Here is a 26,283-nt window from a genome sequence, read left to right as displayed (position 1 = left end):
TGACGCACATCTGAAAGGAGCTGCACTGTTTCAGTCTGCAAACAGAATAAGGAGCCGGCTATCTAGCACTGATAGCCCAGTACTAGATAGTTGCATAGCCGTTCACTATTATTTATGACCCTATGGCAAAGAGGGGGCATAGTCACACCATTTACTGGGCATACATCTTAAGGTGCCCATACACTGAGGCGATTTGGTCCGATTTTGTCCGATTGCGACCAATCGGCACATTAAATCAGACCAAATCGCCTCTCCCTGACATGCCGTCGGGTCCAATGCGCGGTCCAGCGTGCATCGGACCCAACCGGGTGGTCGGACCTGCTGCTTGTCTGACCACCCATCCTGGGACCTCCCTCCTGGCGGCGAAGGAGGCGGGAAGCAGGGACTCATGTGATCCATTACAACGGATCACATGCGTCCCTGTCGCCGGGAAGGTCATGGCGGCTTGCCAGGGTATCGGGTGCCCAAATACTGCTGCGAGACGTCGCAGCAGTGTATGGGCACCTCTAATTCCAAGCTGGGCTCTGACAGGGTCTAACATCACTTCATAGAATAAAGAAAGCACTCTTCTCTCTCCAACCATCACCTCATACAATACAAACACCACCTTCCCTCTCCAAATGTCAATCTGATTCAATATAGACAGCCTTCTTACCTCTCCAACCATTGCTGTATACAATACAGACAGCCTTCTTACCTCTCCAACCATTGCTGCATACAATACAGACAGAAGTCTTACCTCTTCATCTATCAAAGCATAAAGGGCCCGATTCAGCCTAATTGCTATTGTTATTGTGCAAATTCCTTCAATCATCAAATGACTGTGCATGTGTATGGATTGTAGTGTGCATGTTCGAGCCAAAATAGCATAAGGATCGAATCACAGTCCCTTGTTTGGGGGTGGACACAGGGCCGGCGCCACCACTAGGCAGCTTTAGGCATTTGCCTAGGGCGCCAGCCACTGGAGGGCGGCAGTTCGGAGCCGCCAGGTCCCCCCCCCCCCCCCGATGGAGGTGAGCAGAGGTGAACCCCCCCCCCCCCTATATATATACAGCAGGGGGGTCCGTGCTACCTGAGGGGTCCCTGCGGCGCTATCCGGTGTGGGGGCTATATGCAGCAGGGGGGTTCGCGTGGTCTGAGGGGTACCTGCGGCGCCCCCACCGCAATTTACAGAGCCCCGTTGGGTGCCGCCGTCCGGTTACACAGAGTGGGTTTTCTTTTTGTCGCGGCGGCTAACCACTTGCAGATGAGTGATCAGGTCTGGATCAGGCCCATAATACAGAAAGCGCTCTTACCTCTCCAACCATCATCTCATAAAGCAGGACACCAAAGCCCCACCAATCCACTGCGCGAGTATAGGAGGCATCTGTAAGAACCTCAGGAGCTAAAAACTCGGGGGTCCCACAGAATGTCGATGTACGATCAGATGGCCCCATCCCTATTATAAAGATTTTTTATAAAAATTATTTATGCCCAAATTTACAATAACTCCAGTGTACAGTATGTAGTGATACACTGTGCACATACCTTCTTTACACAATCCATAATCCGCCAACTTCACATAACCATCTGAGTCCAGCAACAAGTTATCCAGCTTCAAGTCTCTGCAGAGGATCAAAGTTCAGATTAACCTGCAGAGTGTAACAACTCTAATAATACAAGTACAATGCTATTTTGTGGCATGATGCGCCTGTCTTCATGGGCAAGCACATGGACTGGCAGGCCATCATGGTAACATGGAGGGCCTGGTATATTTAAATGCCTCTGATTTTAGGTATTTGTATAGGATACATGGCCTGCAGCTGCTTGGCTTATCCCAGCCAATATAACCACTGACCCTAATGTGCCTCAGCAAGACTCTCGGGCAGCTCAGGAAAGAGGTAATGAGGCTCACAGGAGGAGTGGTGTCAGAAGTGGGACTGATATGTGATCAATTCTCCTGAGTATCACACAGATTAGCAACAGGTAAGTGGGGTGATAGTATAATTGCTGGGAAGGTAATGCTGAGGATAAGGAGGATAGGCATGATCATTGGGGGTTGTTTATCTGTGTGAAGGGCTCAATAATTAGCATTAGTTAATTACAGAAAAAAAGCCTCATTAGGTTATGATTAAGATGTTAATGAAATGCATTCATTATGTGAGTATCAATAAATAAGGACGATGAGGTACTGTATGTACAGCTCCCAACTGTCATTTTTCGAACCAAGCCTGTAACTTCACAGGTAGGGACTGATTGCCCGGTGAAAAAAACCAGACAGTTTATCACTTCACTGAGCTTAATAAATCTGCCCCAAAGTGAGGATAACAGTGAGATAGATTGAACAATGTGAAGAAACAGTGGGATGAAGGGGGCGTGGAACATTGGGGTAAGTGTAGAAGCTTGGAGAAGTGGTATCTATCCCCATAAAGAACATTATGTGCAAGGTGATAATGCACCAGCCAATCAGCTCCAATATGTATATTTACAGTTAGGAGTTGATTGGCTGGAACATTATCACCTTGCACAGAATGTTCTTTATGTGGATAGATACCACTTCTCCAAGCGTCATACATTTACCCCTAAATATGAAGAGGATAGAGGATGGGTATGACATGGGTAAAAGTATCAATGTACAAGTCTGCATTGCATGCTCATGCTCATCTCACATGTACACACGGTCACTGCTCAACATCTCACATGTACACACGGTCACTGCTCAACATCTCACATGTACACACGGTCACTGCTCATCATCTCACATGTACACACGGTCACTGCTCAACATGTCACATGTACACACAGTCACTGCTCATCATCTCACATGTACACACGGTCACTGCTCATCATCTCACACGCACACACGGTCACTGCTCATCATCTCACATGTACACACGGTCACTGCTCATCATCTCACATGTACACACGGTCTCTGCTCATTATTATTATTATTATAATTTTATTTATAAGGCGCCACAAGTGTTTCGCAGCGCCGTACAAAGGAACAATACAGGGAGACAAAACTTGGCACAACATTGAATAAATAACAAAAATACAGTACAAATGAAGAGCACCACAGTTCAATACACATTACAGCTTAAATGTAAGTAGTGAGGACCAAATCAACATACAACTAGAGGCTTGAGGCCAATGATGGAGATGAGTATGCAGACGAAGATGGTCACTGAGTGTTCATCATCTCACATATACACACAGTCACTGCTCATCATCTCACATGTACACACGGTCACTGCTGATCATCTCACATATACACACGGTCACTGCTCATCATCTCACATGTACACACGGTCACTGCTGATCATCTCACATATACACACAGTCACTGCTCATCATCTCACATATACACACGGTCTCTGCTCATCATCTCACATGTACACACGGTCACTGCTGATCATCTCACATGTACATACGGTCACTGCTCATCATCTGACATGTACACACAGTCACTGCTCATCATCTCACATGTACACACGGTCACTGCTCATCATCTCACACGTACACACGGTCACTGCTGATCATCTCACATATACACACAGTCACTGCTCATCATCTCACATATACACACAGTCACTGCTCATCATCTCACATATACACACGGTCTCTGCTCATCATCTCACACGTACACACGGTCACTGCTGATCATCTCGCATGTACATACGGTCACTGCTCATCATCTGACATGTACACACAGTCACTGCTCATCATCTCACATATACACACAGTCACTGCTCATCATCTCACATATACACACGGTCACTGCTCATCATCACATGTACACACAGTCACTGCTCATCATCTCAGATATACACACGGTCACTGCTCATCATCTCACATATACATACAGTCACTGCTCAACATCTCACATGTACACACAGTCACTGCTCAACATCTCACATGTACACACGGTCACTGCTCATCATCACATGTACACACGGTCACTGCTCATCATCTTACATGTACACACGGTCACTGCTCATCATCTCACATATACACACAGTTACTGCTCATCATCTCACATGTACACATGGTCACTGCTCATCATCACATGTACACACGGTCACTGCTCATCATCTCACATATACACACGGTCACTGCTCAACATCTCACATGTACACACAGTTACTGCTCATCATCTCACATATACACACGGTCACTTCTCAACATCTCACATGTACACACAGTTACTGCTCATCATCTCACATGTACACACGGTCACTGCTCATCATCTCACATGTACACATGGTCACTGCTCTCACCTGTACACACGGTCACTGCTCATCATCTCACATGTACACACGGTCACTGCTCATCATCACATGTACACACGGTCACTGCTCAACATCTCACATATACACACAGTTACTGCTCATCATCTCACATGTACACACACGGTCACTGCTCAACATCTCACATGTACACACGGTGGTACTTATGTAGTATCTGGGCTGCCGATTTTTTGATTGTATGCCTTAAGTTAAGGCATACAATCAGATGCGATGCGATATCGCATCGCATGTGACCATCGGATGCGATGACCCGATTTTTCCATAGGAATCAATGTTAAAATGGACTGCGTCCATTTTAACATGGAATTCAATGGGAAAAAGGGGTCCTTTTCATACCCCTACTATCCAAGTGGGCATAGAGTTGGATATAAACCTGTGGCGAGCGTAGCGAGCCACCGAGCCCGAAGCGTGGCGAGCGAAGCGAGCCCCGCGAGGGGACGGTATTCTGTGTCCCCTCAAGGGGCTCGCTACGCTCGCCACAGGTTTATATCCAACTCCATGCCCACTTGGATAGTAGGGGTATGAAAAGGACCCCTTTTTCCCATTGAATTCCATGTTAAAATGGACTCAGTCCATTTTAACATTGATTCCTATGGAAAAATCGGGGCATCGCATCGCATCCGATGGTCGCATGCGATGCGATGCGATGTACCCGATTTAGAAATCGGCAGCCCAGATATTACATAAGTACCCACACGGTCACTGCTCATCATCTCAGATATACACACGGTCACTGCTCAACATCTCACATGTACACACAGTCACTGCTCATCATCTCACATATACTCAAGGTCACTGCTCATCATCTCAGATATACACACGGTCACTGCTCATCATCTCACATGTACACACGGTCACTGCTCTCACCTGTACACACGGTCACTGCTCATCATCTCACATGTACACACGGTCACTGCTCATCATCACATGTACACACGGTCACTGCTCATCATCACATGTACACACGGTCACTGTTCATCATCACATGTACACATGGTCACTGCTCATCATCACATGTACACACGGTCACTGTTCATCATCACATGTGCACACGGTCACTGCTCTCACCTGTACACACGGTCACTGCTCTCACCTGTACACACGGTCACTGCTCATCATCTCACATGTACACACGGTCACTGCTCATCATCACATGTACACACGGTCACTGCTCTCACCTGTACACAATGTCCTTGCTGTGCAGGAACTGCAGGCCCAGTAGAACACAGGCAGCATAGAACCTGAGGTATGGAATATTACACAAAAGGTTATGTTACAACCTACCCTCTCACCCAATGTGATATCTAAGTCTATACTGTACATGCACGTGGTAGAGATACACACTCACATTGCCCGTGCCTGGCTGAACACCTCTGTGTGTATGTGAGTCATTAAGTCTCCACCGGCCATGTAGTCCATGACAAAGCAGACATGCTCTGGAGTCTGGAAGCAGCCAAGCAGGCTGAGCAGGAAGGGATGGCAGGCTCCACTCACTGCCACGAACACCCGCTTTTCACACAAGAGACTGAAGGAAAGTGGGTACAGTGACTGCCAGGAACCAAAGGTCTTTACATGTAAAACTGGCATATATAACAACAGTAAGAATAGGGGCTTGGTGTACACACTGACCTTTCAACCTCGTCCCTGGCAATGATGTCACCTTTCTTTAAAGCTTTAATAGCAAAATATTCTCCAGTCGATTTGTACTCAGATAGAAGGACCTGAACAGGAGACAGACCAATAGATGAGAAGGATCCTGAAATACTGGTGGCTGAGAAGGAGACTGACAGAAAGGTATTGAAGGTTAAGTCCAGAGAACGGAACCATCCCACAGTATAAGACTGCAATGCCTTTTGGGATGGGACAACAGGAACACACAGAATTCAACTGGCCATGGTCTTCCCACAAAAACAGTGATTGCAGTCATTATTTGACTGAATTTTAAGTAATTTACACTCAAAATCAAACTTTTATCATTTTGGGTTCACAAATTGGACAAGTATCTGATAAAATACAGTACTACGGACTGTGCAATGGTTAGCATTACTGCCTCACAGCACTGAGGTCATGGGTTGAATTCCCACCACAACCCTAACTGTGCGGAGTTTATATGTTCTCTCCCTGTGTTTGTGTGGGTTGCCTCCATGTACTCCGGTTTGCTCCCACAATAAAAAAATATATACTGGTAGGTTTATTGGTTCCTGAGTAAAAATGAACCCTAGTGTGTAAGTGTGTGTGCATGTACATGTGTTTAGGGCAGACAGGCCAAGTGGTTCCTATATGCCATTAAATTCTGTGTGCATCGGGAATTGTTTAATAAACCTGATACATTTCAAAGTATGAATATATCATTATAGTAATCTGACATTTATTTATATGCATTATGTACACATTGGGGGAGATGCATCACAAATTTGACAGAGATAAAGAACCAATCAGCCTCTGTTATTTTCTAAACTGTTCTAGAAAGATGATAGCTATGTATAAACTGATTCGTTGACGTGAGCAACTTCTCCATTTTATCGGTCTCAAAAGTTTGATACTGTACATCTCCTCGCGAACCCGAAACTTTATCCTCATTGAAAATCAGATTTTGGGTCCTTTTATACAAACCTGGCGTCTTGATGAAGATAAATAGGTTATACAGGAATTCCATTATATCACTAAAATAGCAACAGCCAACTAGTCAATGTTACGAAGCACTCACTGTGCTGTGAGGACACACTGGCGAGTCCCACGACGGATGACCTCAGGATGTCACCTACAGGCCATTCCTGTTTCTACCTCATGTCTTACTATTACACATACTTTGTTATGGTGTTTATCGCAGTTATTGGAGCTTCATGGTTTAGTCCACAAATAGGATTCTCTCACCTTTCCAAAGTGCCCTCTGCCCAGCACGGCCAGTAGTCTGAAATCTTCCAGAGACAGCCGAGAGACGTTGTGCGCTCTGTAACACAGTCATGGGGGAAGCGTTATATTTGTGTCTTTGTATTATATCTTATACAAACATCCAGCGAATGGACGTACATGTAATGAATGAGGGGAGCGATACCAAGCAGGGGATTGGGGGCCGGATTCAGACCTGTTCTGTAGGTGGCGTATACTCGCAGCCTCAAGAACAGGTCAGCGCCGCCCCCTCCCCCCCGCTGAACACATCCCCTCACATGCGGCAGAAGGAGAAGAAATTATTCAATCGTCGCCGACCATCGAATGATTTTTCTTCCTTTTTGGAAATGAAAGTCCTTGAAAACTAAGTTTTATTTTACGTGGAGATTGCCGTAAAGGAGGCGGGAGCTGGAGTCATGTGACATCAGCCGCCCGCCCCGAACAGGCATTGGCCTGCCTGCGTTTCCAGGGGAAAGCCCAATGTTTTCATGGGGATGCTCATAAATGCTGGGCATTCCCCTGCTCCAGCCTAATGTCCGCCCCCCTCTGGAGTGAATGCACTCGCTGAAGCCAATTGCACCTGGGGTTTTCACACGCGTATAAACGCACATGCACAAACCCCGCCAAACAGGGCGGGGACAAATTCTGAATCGGCTCCTGTGTTTCAACATGAATCTTCTCTGCTGTGATCCAAATATCTCACACGCACACACAGGTGCGCACACACATTTTGTTCCAAGAGGTTTTTATAATAAATAGTAACGTAAACCATTATTATAAAGCACAGCCAATACATATAAGGAATAGCCGTTAAAAAGTCATCCAGGTTTCTCGGAATTATTGTTTCTATTGTAACTTTTTGCTGCAGTATCACAAACGGTAATAAGATAAATAATTTAGCAAAGGAACTTTCTGTGATGGAATGGTTTTGGCAGGGCAATGGGGAAACCTATCAGTTCTGTATTAGAGGTTGGAAGTACCTTTTGCAAAGTGATATAAATATATTTTGAATGTGGCTAATAGAGATTTATTGGATACTTTTGCTGCCAGGGAAATGTATCTCCCTGCTTTCACTCTGTGTAAAAGCCCATTGGAAGGACCCAGGTGAAATCTCTGAGATGTCTGCAGTGAAAGCAGATGTGATTGGTGGGACCCCTGAGAGGACGACTCTACCAGACTGTACGGCACCAGTCCTGGAGCAAAGCTGAGGTGCTGTGTACCAAACAACAGACTGCCATCATCTATATACTGTACTATACTGTCTGTTCCACAAAATGGCTTCCTCCACTAAAACTTGTTTATCAGTCCAATCGAATCGGGATCGAATTGCAAGCAAAATCCTACCATGTGTACCCACTTTTACAATATTCCAGGGTTGTCGCCTCTTCTTCAGGTGTCTATCTACACCTCCCAACAGAAGGACAGGGGCAACAACAAAAAATATTTAAAAAAAAGGGAAAAATACTCTTTGTTGGTATTGACTAAGTTTTCCACATGAGGAGGCACCATATAAAAAGACTGACATTTCTATAGATGGATTGTGCACACTAACCTTCTCTGGCTGTCCTTTCTTGCAGCGGGACTTTGCTTTATTACTGGGTGATCCACCTGTGAATTAGATGACATCAGTGCAGTGTCTTACTTACAATACTATATTATATAGAATGATTTAAGGATGATCGGAACATTGGTGGTAATTCAGTCCTGGTCGCATGTTGATTTTTGCAATGGTCACCACTCATCGCAGTCTCAGAGTAGCCAGAGACTTACTCGGTGAACGCGATGACGCACACCCCCAAAAAACGTTTAGCCACGCATGCATTTTCCCTGACACTCCCAGCGTTTGTCTTGGCACTCCCATGAAATAGTCGGTTACCGCCCACAGGCGCCTACTTCCTGCCAATCCCATTGCGAATAAAAAAAGTAGCAGGATTTCATCCCTGGATGGCTTAGTACATGCGCATTGCAGCCCATTCGCATGCGTAGTCTATTGATAATCGGTCACTGTGCAAATTTGCAGCCATGCCATCCGGTCTGAATTGTCCCCATTGATTCGTACCTCCCAACACATGCCAAGTCAGGACATCATTTGCTCTACCCAGAACGGATAAGTTTCGGATGAAAATCTGCCCCTTTTTGTAGTTGGTGCATTGGAACAGTCTAGTAAAAATTAAGACAACTAAGAGGTATGTAATGTATACTGTATATGTAATCTCTTATATATTTAGCCAGATCTGTCACTCATCCCCTGTGTATATAACGTTCCCGCCCAGCAGGATACACAAACCCGCCCCCCCAGGGAAAAGTGTTCAATGTGTATAACGTTCTACACACCCCACCCCCTTGACATCACCTCCCCCTGCCCAGCCAGGGCTACAGTACACACCCACCATCCCCCATTACTCCCCCCCCCCTGCCAGCAACCCCCCCACCCGCGACCCCCCGTCCCGCGATTCACGGGACACCCACAACCCCCCCCCCCGCAGTTCGTGTCAACCGCCGCGATCCCCCTCCAGCGATTTACGGCGACCCCACCTCCCGTAATTTGCAGAGCCAAGCCACCCTCCCGCGATTCGCGCCCCCCCCCCCACCTCCGGCTATTTACGGCGCCCCCCGCGATTTGCAGCCCCATGCGACCCCCCCTCCCGCGACTCGCGGTACCACCGCAACCCCCCTCCCCGCGACTCGCGGTACCACCGCAACCCCCCTCCCGCGATTCACAGGACCCCCACAACCCTCCTCCCGCGATTCGTGGCACTCCCCCGCGACCCCCCTCCAGCGATTCACGGCGCCCCCCCTCCCGTAATTTGCGGACCCAAGCCCCCTCCCGCGATTCGCGCCCCCCCTCCGGCTATTCAAGGCGCCCCCCGCGATTTTCAGCCCCACACGACCCCCCTCCCGAGATCCGTGGTACCCCCGCGATTCACGGCATCCCCGCTCCCCCTTCTGAGACTCGCCGCGCCCCCTCCCTTGATTCGCTGCGCCCCCCTCCCGCAATTTGCAAACCCCGCCACCTCCCGCAATTCACGGCACCCCCCTCCTGTGATTTGTACCCCCCACTATTCTAGCCGGCCCTGACCCCCCCCCTCCCACGATTCGCGCCCCTCGGAATTTGCGGACCCCTCCCGCGATTCACGCCCCCCCGCGATTCCTGACCCCCCGTGATTCACACACCCCTCCCACAATTCACGGCACCCCCGCACCCCCCTCCCGCGATTCGCGGACCCCCGCGCCCCCCCTCCCGCGATTCACGGCAGCCTGCGCGCCCCTCCCGCGATTCACGGACCCCCACAACCCCCCCTCCCACAATTCACTGACCCCCACAACTCCCCTCCCGCAATTTGCAGACCCCCCTTCCAGCGATTAGCGGGAGGGGGCGGAGGCGCCCCCTTCCGCTAATCGCAGATCCCCGCACCCCCCCCTGACCCCTTTCCGGCAATTCCCCCCCCAGCAGACCTCCGCGACCCCGCTCCTGCATTTCACATACCCCCGTGAGAATGGGGGATCCTGTACCGCCACAAGCAGGTGCCGCCCCTAGGTGGGAAATCCGACCCTGGCTGCTGCACTGCAGGTTCCCCCACTGCCAGAAGTGTCCCCACGGTCCTCTGCACCAGCGCCACAACTTTTATCAATGTCTTGCCCACATACCACTATTATACAGCCTCCTGCTCTCATACGCTCCCTTACTCCCTCCCAGTGCGAGGAGACGCTCACCCACTGCCGGGAGCTGCATACTGTCCCCCACCCTTCTCCAGTTCTAGGAATGCCCATCGACCATCAATGATTTCAAATCATCGATGGTCTATGGCCGATGTTGAATACTTTTGCCATCGATGTGGGAGGACCAGATGGTTTCCCTACATCAATGGCAAAGGAGAACCAATCAAGTTTCACATTTTTTTAAGGTGCCGGGACGCTCCGGGGGGTGGGGTGTTGCGGGCGCCACTCACGGCAGGGGGGGGGGTTTCCGGCCATATCGCTACACAGACGCGGGGTGTGGGGGGGGGGGGGGTGTCCAGCCGTACTGCTTCACTGGCGGGGTTCGTGTCTGCGGCCGCCTCTGAGCACCACCAACACATTCCACGGGGTGATGAGGGGTGTGTGCGGCCACACCTCCTCTGATCTGCTGCAGGGGAGGGAGGGAGGAGGGTTTGCGGCGCCACTCACCTGGCTGCTCCACAAGGGAAGGGGGGTGCGGCAGCCCCACCGCTCACACGCCGCCGACCTGCTCCAGGTCCACAGGGGGTGTCGCTCACCAGGCTCCACACTGAGGGGGGGTGGCTGCTCCTAAGTGCCGCCCTCCAGTGGCTGGCACCCCAGGCAAATGTCTAAAGCTGCCTAATGGTGGCACCCCCTGTTCACCGCTGTCACACACCTACGGATCGGACCAACACATCGTGCGTGCCAAAAAGCACTCACAATGTACCGCTGATGGGTCCAATCCGACAGATTGAACCTGCAGCAGGGTCAATCTGTAGGGTCCGACCCAATGCTCACGGGACCGCGAATCGGGTTGGATGAGGTTTCAAACACATCCGATTTGGGCCGAATTCTCAGCCGGATCCGTCTGGATCTGGCACAATCATCCCAAATCAGACAAGTGTATAGGCACCTTTAGATTTGGGTGAGTTATTTTGTTTCTATGCAAAATAAATATTGGCTTTTATTCTTACACTGCAATTGAGATTTCAGTTTAACACCTCCCCCAAATGTAACTCTCTGCACATGTTACATCTGCCCCACCTGCACTGCACATGGTTTTGTCCATTAGGACAGGAGTTTGCTTTGCAGAACCATGCAGGCAGGAGCACTGGAATTAGATTCAGGCTGAGGCCTCTACTGTTAATGCTACAATTGCCATAATATATATCAGCAGAAGCTGAATGACATCCAGCTCCCAGTGACAATAGCTGGCAGTTCTAATCAAAGTATACTGTAGGTGCATCAGCAAGGCTGATCACATACTGTATATGTATAGATGATCTCTACATGTGTGATCGGCCTGGCTGGATCACATATTGACAGTGTGTCCACAGTTACATTAATTCCAAATAGAAAAATATAAACAGACATATAAACTGTAAATGAACTATCGCCATAGACATCTGGCCAGGCAGCAGCTACATTTGGAGCATGATGATACAGAAGTCCCATCGCCATAGAAACTACCCACAGTTGCTGGAGAGTTTTTTTTTCGGTTACAGTACATGAATAGACCTGTAAGTACTTAAGAATCAAGATACAAAGGGACCAAAGTCAAAGTGCAGACATAAAGCACATGAAGAAGTTGGAGTGAGGAAGCAGAGAAATCAGCATCATGCACACAATCCAAATTCAAGGTTATAGTCAAAGTGCAGAGATGCTGCAAACACATAAATGGAGTCAGTTACAAGGTCTCAGGGTGGTATATAACTAGGCTACGGATTGGTAAATGAGCAGCGGCTGAGAGCGTCACAGGAACAACAAGCATTTACCAAAGGACTGCACACTGAGCATGCTCAGGAAATGACCATTTCTCCCATAGCACGCACAAGTAAAGGGTTCTGGATTAAAGGTCTACAGTGTATAGATCAGGCATGTCCAAAGTCAGGCCCGGGGGCCAAATGCGGCCCGTACTGTCATTTCAAGTGGCCCACAGCCTCCAGCTGGAAGCGGGCAGAGCATCAGATGTGGGAAGCACAGGACACTAAAGGTGGGGCCCCGGCGAGCGCGCCTTTACCTTGCTGTCTGCTGCAGTGAGGAGGTGCCGGCCGCCACAGTCAGATGTGTTTGGCGTCTTACCCCTGCTGCTGCAATCGTATATCACCCTACTCCACAATCACAGTGACAGCAGTGTTTGGGGAGGGGGGCAGCAAGGGGGAAGCTTGCTCCCGTAACATGCAGAGCGGAGGAGGGCAGCAGCGAGAACCCAAGCATCTCCTGTCCTTGCAGTGCCTGCTTTGCCTCTCCTTCCTATGGCTCACACAAGGGGCTGGGAAACATACAGAGAAGGGAAGGGGCAGAGTGGGGGACATACAGTGAAGGAGGGCCAGGCTGGGGGACATACAGTGAATGGAGGCACTGATGGACATTAAGAGAAGGGGGCAGGCTGGGGGACAGAGTGAATGGGTGCAGAGTGGGGAACATACAGTGAATGGGGACATACAGTGAAGGAGGGGCAGGCTGGGGACATACAGTGAATGGGGCAGCCTGGGGGAAATACAGTGAAGGGGCAGGCTGGGGGACATAGAGTGAATGGGGGCAGAGTGGGGGATTATTCTGATGTGATTAATGATTCAAAGAATGTCAGTCTGAATGGTCGTCCCCCACACATTTTCACCTAACCAAATATGGCCCTTGTCGCAAAAAGTTTGGACACCCCTGGTATAGATAGTCAAAAGGTCAACCACTATTGGTCGACAGGCAATAGGCTGACACAAGGACTTAACTACCATTGGTGCATGGGGTGCAGCTGCTATGGGGCCCAGAGCTGAAGGGGGCCCATCTTTACTGTCTAAGTAATATGTTTTACATAATGCATCCCCATCAGTTCCTAAATAGGAGGCCCTTTTGTCTATGTGGTCTATGAATATCTAGTTACGCCCCTGGGCCGACACATTGAAAACGTCAACGTGCAATAGGTCCACATTGACAAAGGGTCGACACAAGTAAAAGGTCGACATGCCAATGCCAAAGGGTCGACACAGAAAAAAGGTCAACACAAGTTTTTTGCTTGTGTTTTGTGTCTGTGTTGACATTTGTCCACATGGACCCCCAATTAGTGTAAAGCTCGATTCACTCGCCATGCTCCGGGCACACACTATTATAATCTCACTCTATGCCCACATGTACCGTGAACTAAGAACAAGTCGGTTTTAAAAACAAATTATGAAAAACTCGCATCGACCTCTTCCTGTGTCGACCATTGTCATGTCGACCTTTTGTTTATTATAGTGCAGGTAGAAAACCTCCACATCACCAAATTTGAACATCATTTTGGAGGTGTTACAACATCTCCCTTACAATATTCCAGGGGTGTCGCCCCTGTTGGGGCATTGCTACTGATGGAGTGTTACTGGGCTTAATTATTACTGGCCTGTTACTGATGTTATCTACCAGTGAGTAACTACTATAGCATATCACTCTGCTGCGCTACTAAAAGAAAGTCTAAAAATGGGGGTGAAATAGTTTCCCTGTGCCTCGAGCTGTGCATCTATGAGGTGCTGTATTATCCTGGGAATAAGGTTCGGGTAAATATCTCTCTGCCATCTATTTCTGAATAAGCCCCACCATATTTATCGTAATATGAAATAAGCAGACAGTTCTCACCTCGTTTTTCACTTCCGGACTTGGTTCCAGTGATAGGGAATCCAGGTGTAGTTCTCTAATGATCAGGTTAATACAGAGAGTGAGTCAGGACACTGAAGAATTGAAGCATAGTTCATATAGTGTGTAAACAGTGTAAGAACAAGCCAGCAATGGTAGAATACATGCCCAAGATATGGAGCAATACAGAGGAAGCCTGGTTGGAAATAGAAGAGACAGCAGGTGCTAAAGGAATACCACAACTCACGCTCCACGTTCAGTGGGACTGTATGATCCAGAACCGGCCGGGATGGCTCTGCGGACAATGCGAAGCCACGTTAAAGGATCAATGTTCATCTGTCGGGCACGGAGAAAGCCTTTGCCTGTGTATGAATGTGGTCTCAATATATCACTGGCACAGTATTATAAAAGATGTAACATGTACATACTGTATAAACAATGCTCACATTCATCATAACAGAGTAAAAACTGGTAATAACAGCAAATACATTTAGAGAATAAATGTAGCTAAATGAGACAAATTACCAGAATAGATGTATCAGCATATGTATAAGTGTTAGAAGATACTGTAACTTGTGATCGTGAACAACTGAAGGGATTCATCAACCCGAGCTGGCAATGCTTTAGATTTGTTCAACCGTGGGGACCTCTGCTGGCCAGCTTCTATAACCTGTAATCCTGACGGACTTACTGAAAATGACATATACTGTAGCTAATATAATTAGTAGGTGCCAGCTCTGGTGAACCAATATCCTTTTTTTTTTATATAAAAGCCAGTATTTTAAGAAAATGTCACCAGATATGGGTTGAGGTGTTAACATCCTTGATAAATACAGAAGAGGGTAGTGGTGCCGCGCTCTGCCCCTATAGTCCTTTTTGCTGGTGTGATGTATATGAACAAATGATGACTGGAAACTCTGGTCTATTTTGAAGAATAATGTAACTTTACTCATGAATAAATGTGAACATTGTATGCATTCCAAATGCTTTCACAGATAGGTTTATACAGTGTTAGTATCCACGGATATTGTTACTAATAAATAAAACAATGAAATGGGGATTAGGATAAACGTACAGATTAACAAATGCAAACACATCTATGCAGATTCATAAATGCAATCATATAAATGCAGATGTATATTTCTGTATGTGAGGGGTATTGGGCGGTGTAGGTGGGGGTGCACAGGGGGTCTGCAGGAAGGTGGATGGGGGCGTCCTTGAACGGAGATGGGCTGCCTTGCGGGGATGTTGTTTCTCGTCCCGGTAGATTTGAATCTACAGGTTCCTCGTGCTGGTCAGGGGGTGCTGGTATTCTCGTGTTGTCTGTTGTTCGTGTCGACCGTTTTCGTGGATGTCAGGTCTGCGGGTGGTAGCGGTGCACTAGCGGGTTGGGGGTTGGCGGTGGTTGGTCCGGAGGAACCTTATGCCGTTCCTCTTCAGGGTGACAGTTCAGCGCCGTTCGCCGTCCAGGTTGCTGCGCTGTCTGTCACTCCTGTTCGGTCTAGCGTGGTTCTTCTGACAGGGAGGCGGGAGCGGTTGGCGCTGATTCTTGATGATTTTTTGTATGTCGGTTGATTGTTCGGAGAAGTTTGTGATGAAGAGGGGTTCTGTTGTTTCTTTGCTGTAGTCTGTTTTTGTCTTGTATTTCAGTAGTTCTTCTCTTTCAATTGATTCTATTTCTTTCAGTGTTTTCTCCAGGTGTTTTTGTGTGTATTCTTTTTCTTTGAATTGCAATGTCAGTTCTTCACTTTGGGTTTTGAAATCAGATGTTCTGGAGCAGTTGCGGCGTATTCTTAAGTATTGGCTTTTTGGAATTGTTTGTAGCCATTGGGGATGGTGTCCGCTTGTTGTGAGTATGAAGCTGTTGACGTCCACTGTTTTTCTGTAGGTTTTTGTTTGTATTTTTGCTTCGTCGATAAATATCTGTAGGTCTAAGAAGTTGACTTGTGATTTGCTGTATTCAGTGGTGAATTTTAAGTTGCTGTTGTTTTTGTTGATGTATTCTAGAAATGTTTGTAGTGATGCTTCGCTGCCCTTCCAGATAAACACAATATCGTCGATATACCTTGCCCACAGGAGGAGGTTCTCTCTGAAGTCGTGCTCATTCCATATGTATTGGTCCTCCCACCAGCTCATAAATAGGTTTGCATAACTTGGTGCAAATTTCGTACCCATTGCGGTCCCGGTTGTCTGTTTATAGAATTGGTTCTCGAACCAAACATAGTTGTGCTGTAAGATGAATGTGATGCTGGATATGATGAAGTCTCGGTATTCTTTGTTGATGGATTGATCTTGTTCGAGGTGGTACCTGATGCTGGCTGCTCCTTGGTCGTGATTGATGACTGAATATAGGGAGGTGATGTCTGATGTTCCCAACCATAGGTCTTCTTTCCACTCGATGTCTTTGAGTCTGTTTAGTGTGTCCGTTGTGTCTCTCAGGTAGGATTTCTGTTTTTGTACATAGGGTTGCAAGATGGTATCTAGGTATTCTGATAGGTTTGACGTGAGTGATGATATTCCAGAGATTATTGGTCTTCCTGGTGGGTGTTCTGGATTTTTGTGGACTTTTGGTAGGTAATAGAATACTGGGATGATTGGATGATTGTTTTGAATGAATTTGAATTCCTGTTGGTTTAGTATTCCTTCGTTTAGTCCCTTTTGTAGGTGGGTGTCCAGCAGTTTTTTGTATGATTGTGTTGGATCCGTATCTAGTTTGGTATATGTGTTTGCATCGTTTAGGATCCTGTGTGCTTCTTCCAGGTAATCTGATTTGTTTAGTATTACTGTCCCTCCTCCTTTGTCTGCTGGTTTGATGATTAGTGATTTGTTGTCTTGTAGTTCTTGTAGCGCTGTCAGTTCTTTCTTTGTTAGATTGTTTGTGTTCTTTTTCTTTTTTGGTTGTAATAGTTCCAGGTCCTTTTCTACCATTTTGACAAATGCGTTAACTTGTGGTCCATTGACGTGGCTGGGGTAGAAGTTTGAGGGGGGCTTAAGATTGGTGTGTTTGTGAGGTCCTTGGTTTTTTATTTCGACTGGTGTTATGTTGGTGAAGAATTTCCTTAATGAGAGTTTGCGTGCAAAGTTGTGTAAGTCCAAGTAGGTCTGGAATTTGTTCAGCTTGTTTGTGGGTGCGAACTTGAGGCCCTTGTCGAGTATTTTCATGTGTTCCATTGATATTTCTTGATCACTCAGGTTGAAGATACCTTTCCCTATCTTCGTCCCTTGTGGTTGGTTTTCCTCTGTTTTTTGCTGTTTGTCCCCGCCTCTGCAGCCTCTTCATGTTTTTTTGGGTGGGTTTTTGTTCTTTTGCTTTGTCTGATGTTCGGGGGTTTGGTGCCCCGATTCTTCTCTAAAAAAAGGGGGTGTATTGTAACTTGTTTTTCTTGTGTGTCTTCTTGTTGTTTCTCGGATGTCGTTGCTTCTTGATCTTCAGGTGTCTCGGTATCTGTTGTTGGTGGATTTCTTGGTGTCGGGCTTGTGGTGATTGGGATTAGGTCGAGGATCGGTGTGGGGTTGATTGATGGTGTATCGTCTAACTCGGTGTATTCCTCATCTGAGTTTCGGCTTGTGTCTGTCTTCAGGGTTGTGTGCTCTTTTCTTTGGTTGTTCTCGGTATTGTACAGTGTGCTGGTTATGCTGCTGTTGTCCCACCCTAATCCTAGCGATGCTCTTGCTAGGCGGGCGTAATGTTGATCTTCGTCTATTTCGTGTATGGAGAAGGATATTTCCGTGGAGGTGCTCTCAAAGGTGGTGTCTTGTACTGAGGTTTCTTGTTCTATCTCTTCTCGTTCTGTTATTTGTTGTTCTGTTTTTTCTTGTTGTTGTTTGGGCTCTTCTTTGTGTTTTTCGTTTCTATGGAGTTTGGACATGTATTGTTGGTATGTTAGGTTGAGTCTTTTGTATACCGGGCTTCGTTTGTTGTGTCCGTCTCTGTCTGTTTCTTTGATTGGAGTTTTTGTTTTTTTCGTTTTCTTGTGTTTTGGTTTGTCTGTCTGTTTCTTTACTTTAGTTTTTTCTACCTGTTTCTTGGTTCTGTTGATGTTGTATTTGTCTCGTATAATTTTCTTCCTTTTTGTGTGGATGATCTTGTTTTCGTTTCTTTGTAGGCGGTTGAAGGTGAGGGTGGATAGCGTGATGAATTCTGCTTGTTCTTTGTAGTGTTCCAGATCTTTGTCGAGTTGTGTTATTTCTTTGTCCAAATCAGTTAGTTTTGTATCGTTATCTTCTATTAATAGTACTATCAGTTTTGTTGAGCAATCCTTTAGGATGGTGTCCCATTTGTTCATGAATTCCTTGTCATCTTGATTGTGTGTTGGGGATTTCTTGATTCGCAATCCCTTTGGTATGATGGAATTTTCTGTGTACCATTTAAGGGTCTGTGTGTCCCACCATAATTGTGTTTCTTTGTTTAATAGGCGTTCCAGGTGTAGGAAGCTGTTGCAGAATCTGTCTTTGTTGTCTCTTGTTGGTAGGTGATCTGTTATTGTGGCAAAAGCATCTTGCGCCCTTTGATCCCTGTTTTTTCTGATGTCACTGATTCCCATGGGTGAGCACTTGCTGCTGGTTGTTGGTCGATCGGTAACTGTAGATACTTGGGGGTAACCTGCGCACTGTGCTTTGTTCGGTGCTAGCGGCGGCACCAGCCGTTTGACCTGGCACGGCTAGTTTTGATAAATACAGAAGAGGGTAGTGGTGCCGCGCTCTGCCCCTATAGTCCTTTTTGCTGGTGTGATGTATATGAACAAATGATGACTGGAAACTCTGGTCTATTTTGAAGAATAATGTAACTTTACTCATGAATAAATGTGAACATTGTATGCATTCCAAATGCTTTCACAGATAGGTTTATACAGTGTTAGTATCCACGGATATTGTTACTAATAAATAAAACAATGAAATGGGGATTAGGATAAACGTACAGATTAACAAATGCAAACACATCTATGCAGATTCATAAATGCAATCATATAAATGCAGATGTATATTTCTGTATGTGAGGGGTATTGGGCGGTGTAGGTGGGGGTGCACAGGGGGTCTGCAGGAAGGTGGATGGGGGCGTCCTTGAACGGAGATGGGCTGCCTTGCGGGGATGTTGTTTCTCGTCCCGGTAGATTTGAATCTACAGGTTCCTCGTGCTGGTCAGGGGGTGCTGGTATTCTCGTGTTGTCTGTTGTTCGTGTCGACCGTTTTCGTGGATGTCAGGTCTGCGGGTGGTAGCGGTGCACTAGCGGGTTGGGGGTTGGCGGTGGTTGGTCCGGAGGAACCTTATGCCGTTCCTCTTCAGGGTGACAGTTCAGCGCCGTTCGCCGTCCAGGTTGCTGCGCTGTCTGTCACTCCTGTTCGGTCTAGCGTGGTTCTTCTGACAGGGAGGCGGGAGCGGTTGGCGCTGATTAGCCGCCTGCCGCTGCGCTCTCCTGCCGACAGAGTGCCTACTCACCTACTCCCTCTCCGTTATGCCCGTGCTGCGAGTCTCTGCACCCGCCGGTGTTCTTCAGCTGTTTGGTCTTCTCCGTGTCCTCGCTCTTTGTGATGCAGTCAGTTGGTGGTCTCGGATCACTGCGGGTGATGTTTGCCGGCTGTTCCAATCTTTCTCTGCTGTTGTTGATTTGTGCAGGCCCCTGGCTGGTGAAGGGGTGGGTTTTTTTTTTTTTTCCCTTCTCTTCAGGGTTCTTGGGAAGGCTGTGGATTGTGGGTGCTTTTTGGTTCCTTGGTGTCTCTCTCTCCAACGCGTTTCGGCCTTTGGATGGGCCTTCTTCTAGGGAGTTTGCAGAGTGTGCTCCATGAGGCTGTCTTTATTAGAGGTGGGCGGGAGTTTGGTGGGAGGTTTCGTGTTTGTCTCTTTCTCATTGGTTGTTTGATCTTGCTTCTGAGTGGTCGGTTGTTCTCTGTTGTGATTGGTCCTGTTGGGCTGTCAATCACTTTTTGCTGGTGCTTCTTTTGGTGGTGAGTTTCTGCCGGTGTGCCGACAGATTTCTGACATCTGTTTGTGTCGACAGGTGGCTGCTACTGTTGTGTTTAGGGTCCTTTTTGTTTTATCTGTTGGGGTGTTGTATTTGCTGGTTGGTTTGTTGTTGGTGTTTTGCTGCTGTGTCGACCGTTGGTTGTGTCGATAGGTTGAGTCTGTATTTTTTTTTTTTTATTATTATTTTTTTATGCTAAAATGATTCTGTTCGGTTTGCAAAAGCAAACTCCTTCTTTAATGGACAAAACCATTCTGCACCGCAGGTGGGGCAGATGTAACATGTTCAGAGAGAGTTAGATTTTGGTGAGTTATTGTGTTTCTGCTTTATACTTACACTGCAATTTAGATTTCAGTTTGAAAAAAAACCCGCCCAAATGTAACTCTGCACATGTTACATCCGCCCCATTTGCACTGCACATGGTTTGTCCAGTGAATAAGGAGTTGGCTTTTTCAAACCAACCAGAATCACCCCCAGCATACGCCCTGGTAAATAGACTGACAGATAGGTATACGGTACCTTGCTCTTTGGAAAAAATCTTCTTCTGTCGGCGCAGTTTAGAAAATCTTTCTATTACTGGGTTATAAAATGCTACCTGAAAAACAACATAAATATAGTAATATGAACCATATAGACTGTACAACAGTGCACACCATTTTCAACAGGCACTATCATTGAACACATGTAATGTATATGACGCTATGGGCCTAATTCAGAGATGTATGCTAATGCAATTGAAATCCCTAGGCTACAGAGCTGCTAATGTTATCAAGTGAAGCTGTCACCCAGAAATACAATGAGAGGCCCGCCGGAGCCATCGTAAAACTCATTCCCAATTGTGTACTCTTCGCTGCCTATATGCAATAGAGATTCATGTCAAGTACTGAAGGTCTGAGGTGATGTCATCAGCATAGCATACAACTCTAGATGTGGCACTATACTACTCAGGGAGAAAAAAAAAAACTTGGTGGGGGTAATTCTCCACAATATCTGGCTGCACAAGGTACCATTAAAAAAGATTGGCGATCTTCTCTGATTTTCTGTGCACCTCTATAGTGTGTGATGAAAAATAAGCAAATATAATGGTTGCATAGGCGCCTTCATCCAACCATTACCGCAATGCCGTGTACAGTGCTGAGATATGAACTGCCCCAAAACGTTTTATGAACTTATATGTACCACCAAGGTCAATATTGACGTGCAAACTCCCAGTGGTCTGACCACAGGAAGCACCTGAGATGGGAAAGCCAGCTGCAGGACATCTTACTTATATAAGCATGAAGAGGTAGAGTGCATATGCCAGATGTTACATAGCCACAACACAGAGAAGCAATGATCAATCATCACGCAGCACCATATACTGAAGGTACAATTTATACAGGAAAGAGGATATACTGTCATTAAAATGTGACATTTGACCAGCTGGCTGTGCTTATTGGCTCTAACAGGGATATAGAACTGTGATGTAGAGATACACTGGTTCAGGACAGCCGTATCTTCCCCTTCCTCTACCTCTTCATACATCGATAATGCTTGTTAGGTTGTGAGTTGGTAAATTAGCCTAATTCAGCAAGAAACGCACCAATCCAGTGGTTTTCAACCTAGAGTACTCATACCCCCTGGGGGGGTACGCTGCAGAGGGGTAGAGGGCACCTGAACATAACATTGGTAATGGCGGAAGAAGAAATCTCCCGATGGCAAAAAAAGTCTCCCATTGCCATGGAGACGAACCACATTGCATCACGTCTGTCTGCAGCATTACCAGCATCTCCTCATGCTTTTGCCCTACCAACAATCCACTGGGAGCTACCCGCACTCCCTCAGACATCAGTGATCATCTGCCCCGCGCTGACACGGGTGGAGGAAGCAGCAGCATTACCCCTACAGGCGTTAGCGGGAACCCCGAAGACAGTAAACAGCCAGCGACCAGACACAGAGGGACTTGGTTCCTGCCCGCACACTACTCTTCCTCTACTCCTGTATATAAGTACACACATTCCACTCACTTCCACTCCACTCACAAGTACTGTAGATATTTCATATTCAGAGGAAGGGGTAAATGAAAATCCTAATCAAGGGGTATGGGAGAGAAAAATAGGTTGGGAACCCCTGCACTAATCCAGAAGTGTTTCCGGTCTTCCCTCTTGGCCTCAGACAATGGAGGGTGTAGGGGTGTATTATGTATGCAGCAGTAGGAGAAAATGAATTACCTTAGTGTTTGCCGGTCTTTTATACTTAAAATGAACGGAAGCGGTACATCTGTCACAACAGACTTAGGTCTACAGTCATTAGGTCGACCCCGGAAGGTCGACTGGCCCCATCATGGTCGACAGGGTTAAAGGTCAACATGGGTCAATGTCGACATGACTTAAGGTCGACATGGGTTTAGATCGACAGTCATTAGGTCGACATGAGTTTTTCCACTGGTTTTTTTACCCGAATGTCGACACAGTCGACATGGACACAGTTGGAGTTGAACCGCAGCCCCTCGCTTCGCTCGCAATGCTTCGGGCACAGTGCCTCGCTACGCTCGGCACACTATTTTATTCTCCCACCATGCCCTAGTGGATGGTAGGGCATGAAATACCGCCTGTCGGCACATGTCGGCTCATAAAACAGTGAAAAAGTCATGTCAACCTAAACCCATGTCAACCTTGGCCCATGTCGACCTTGACCCATGTCGACCTTGGGGCCAGTCGACCTTCCGGGGTCGACCTAAGTCTGATCTGACCGCTTCCCAAATGAACATGGCCGTTCTTAGTCGCTGAAAATGCCATCATTAGAGATACTGCTCTATTGCTGTGCAAAGAATTCTGGGCATTCTACTATTTGCCCTTTCGAAACAAAACCCTGACTCTCCCCTATAAGGCCTGTACCTCACACAGAAGGATTCCCTGCGGTTCCAGTTCCAGATATGTTTCATTCCTCTGGTCATCTAGGAATTCTTCTAACTTTACATACTTGATGGCACAAAGAGAGCGGAAATCCCGTCTGTACACAGAGACCTGAAGCTCCCGCGCCTGTATGTAGAGAACACACATTCACTATACATAAATACATTTATACATGAGACCTGAAACCCAGTGAAGGCTACTGGATAACAGATACAATGGTAGTGTGGCTTATATTAATAGAAAATACTTTCCAGTAGGGTGAAAATAAAATAAGAGGAGGATTAATAGTATATACTGTACAGTAATGGAAACCCCTTCTTAAAAGATCCAGCTATAAATCTAGCTATGCCTATATAAACCTATCTCCTTTACCGGTACTTGTGTATTTTGGCGGCGCCCATCGTATCGTATACCATAACGCATGCGATGGTATGCGATGCGACACGATTTCGGTGGTTAGTGTACGATGGCATACAATTTTCAAATTGTATGCCATTGGACATGGCATACAATGCCATACGATGCGATGCGATTAAACATTGTATAAGCACCCTAATGGGTGCTTATACAATGTTAAGCACCCTAATGGGTGCTTACAATGTTAAATGCACCCCCACGCCCCCCCCCCACTATAAACGTGAACCCGAAGCGTGGCGAGCGCAGCGAGCCCGCGAGGGGTGGCGGTACGCGTCCTACGACCTTTTAATACCCCCACTATCCACGTCGGCGTGGAGTTGAGAATAGAATAGTGTGGTGAGCGCAGCGAGCCCCGGAGCCCGAAGCGTGGCGAGCGAAGCGCGGCGAGCCCCGCGAGGGGACGCGGATACCTTCACAGGTAAACGCGTCCCTTCGCGGGCTTCACAGGTATCCGCATCCGCTCGCCACGCTTCGGGCTCGGTGGCTCGCTGCGCTCGCCACACTATTCTATTCTCAACTCCACGCCAACGTGGATAGTGGGGATATGAAAAGGTTCGCCACGCTTCGGGTTCACGTTTATAGTGGGGGGGTGGCGTGGGGGTGCATTTAACACTGTAAGCACCCATTAGGGTGCTCAAAAGCACCCTTTAGGGTGCTTATACGATTTTTCATCGTATAGGGGGTCAAAATCGTATCGCATCGCATGCCATCGGGTAAATGGCATGCGATGCGATACGATCATCGTACGATGCACAAATCGGGCGCCGCCAAAATACACAAGTACCCCTTTACCTCCTGCTCAGTCCTGCTCTAACTATTCTCTATTTCTCTCACTAGAATTATTTTCTTTTTATATTTCTCTTATCTTATAGTATCTCCTATATCCTTCTCTCCTGTTTCATAAACTATGGATCTCACTAGTCTCCTCTTGCCTCATCTCCTATAGCTCTATTCTCATCTCTTCTATGTCTCTCACTGGTCTCATCTCCTTTATCACTAGTCTCATCTTGCCTCATCTCCTATAGCTCTATTCTCATCTCTTCTATGGCCAGTATTCAATGCTCCCGATTCACCGTTTTTTCGGCGAATCGGGCTGTTTTCACTCCGGGAGCCGCTCATTAATATTCATTTATTCACTGCACACTGGTTCCGATCATTACATATGCACAATCGGGACCAGTGAGTGTAGCGGCTCCCTAGCACAGCCCCCTGCCAGCTCTGGGGGCTCTCCCTGTGTCCCCGACAGCCCTCCTTCACCCCCACAGTGTCCGGCGCAGGCAGTTAGGCTTCCATCTCCCTGCATGCAGCCGTACCCCAGCTCCCAGGCGGCATTCACCGGGTGGGGGGGGGGTGGGGGGGGGGGGGGGGGCTGCCCGGCGAATCGCCCTACAGGGAGAATTGGGGCGAAAGTGCAGCGAATCCTACACAGGTTTCGCTGCTGTCCACGATTCCAACCATTGAATACTTGCCTTTGTCTCTCACTGGTCTCATCTCCTCTATGTCTCTCACTGGTCTCATCTCTTTTATCACTAGTCTCATCTCCTCTATGTCTCTCGCTAGTCTCATCTCACCTATGTATCTCCTCTATGTACAGTATCTCCTCTATGTCTCTTGCTAGTCTCATCTCCTCTATGTCTCTCACTATTCTCATCTCCTCTATGTACAGTATCTCCTCTATGTCTCTTGCTGGTCTCATCTCCTCTATGTCTCTCACTATTCTCATCTCCTCTATGTCTCTCAACACTCGTATCTCCTCTTGTCTGGCTACTCTCATCTCCTCTATGTCTCCTACTGGTCTCATCTCCTCTATGTATGTCACCATTTGTATCTCCTCCATGTATCTGACCACTCATATCTCCTCTTGTCTCTTGTTAGTCTCATATCCTCTATCACGAGTCTCATCTCTATCACTAGTCTCATCTCCTATTGTGTCTCAATAGTCTCATCTCCTCTATCACTAGTCTCACCTCCTCTATGTCTCTCACTAGTCTCATTTCCTCTATGTCTCTCACTAGTCTCATCTCCTCTATGTCTCTCACTAGTCTCATCTCCTCTATCTCTCTAACTAATACCATCTGCTCTTGTCTCTCTCTCTATTCTCATCTTCTATATGTCTATTACTAGTCTCATCTCCTCTATGTCTCTTACTTGTCTCATCTCCTCTATGTCTCTCACTAGTCTCATCACCTCTTGTCTCTCTCTGTCTATTCTCATCTCCTCTATGTCTCTCACTAGTCTCATCTCCTCTATGTCTCTTACTGGTCTCATCTCCTCTATGTCTCTTACTGGTCTCATCTCCTCTATGTCTCTTACTGGTCTCATCTCCTCTATGTCTCTTACTGGTCTCATCTCCTCTATGTCTCTTACTGGTCTCATCTCCTCTATGTCTCTTACTGGTCTCATCTCCTCTATCTTTAATACTAGTCTAATGTCTGTGTCCCCTAGTTATTTAATCTACTCTATCTCTCCTGAATCCTCTCTGCTTTTTAATTCTCCTATCTCCCCTTAAGGCCCCCATACACCTCATATCGG

The 26,283-nt window shown here is 47.1% G+C and overlaps 1 protein-coding gene across 6 annotated transcripts in view; it reads right to left on the bottom strand.

Moving 5' to 3' along the window:
* The window catches only part of LOC146075597 (serine/threonine-protein kinase N1-like), a 91,251-nt gene that overhangs the window by 4,956 nt on the left and 60,012 nt on the right, over window positions 1-26,283 (bottom strand). For 5 of the 6 annotated variants that reach the window (XM_083184981.1, XM_083184980.1, XM_083184983.1 and 2 more), the window contains 11 exons: window positions 23,317-23,460; window positions 20,960-21,035; window positions 14,728-14,842; window positions 14,484-14,538; window positions 8,728-8,783; window positions 7,161-7,236; window positions 5,916-6,007; window positions 5,635-5,811; window positions 5,465-5,527; window positions 1,528-1,604; window positions 1,296-1,438 (listed from right to left, as the gene is read on the bottom strand). In XM_083184981.1, the coding sequence (XP_083041107.1) occupies window positions 1,296-1,438; window positions 1,528-1,604; window positions 5,465-5,527; window positions 5,635-5,811; window positions 5,916-6,007; window positions 7,161-7,236; window positions 8,728-8,783; window positions 14,484-14,538; window positions 14,728-14,842; window positions 20,960-21,035; window positions 23,317-23,460 (1,074 nt within the window). The remainder of the gene's footprint in view (window positions 1-1,295; window positions 1,439-1,527; window positions 1,605-5,464; window positions 5,528-5,634; window positions 5,812-5,915; window positions 6,008-7,160; window positions 7,237-8,727; window positions 8,784-14,483; window positions 14,539-14,727; window positions 14,843-20,959; window positions 21,036-23,316; window positions 23,461-26,283) is intronic. The other variant, XR_014473600.1, reaches the window with a different exon arrangement.

Source organism: Crinia signifera, chromosome 4 (genome assembly GCF_055691185.1).
Source record: "Crinia signifera chromosome 4, ASM5569118v1, whole genome shotgun sequence".
Lineage (NCBI taxonomy): Eukaryota > Metazoa > Chordata > Amphibia > Anura > Myobatrachidae > Crinia > Crinia signifera.
This window is presented reverse-complemented; position numbering and strand designations above follow the sequence as displayed.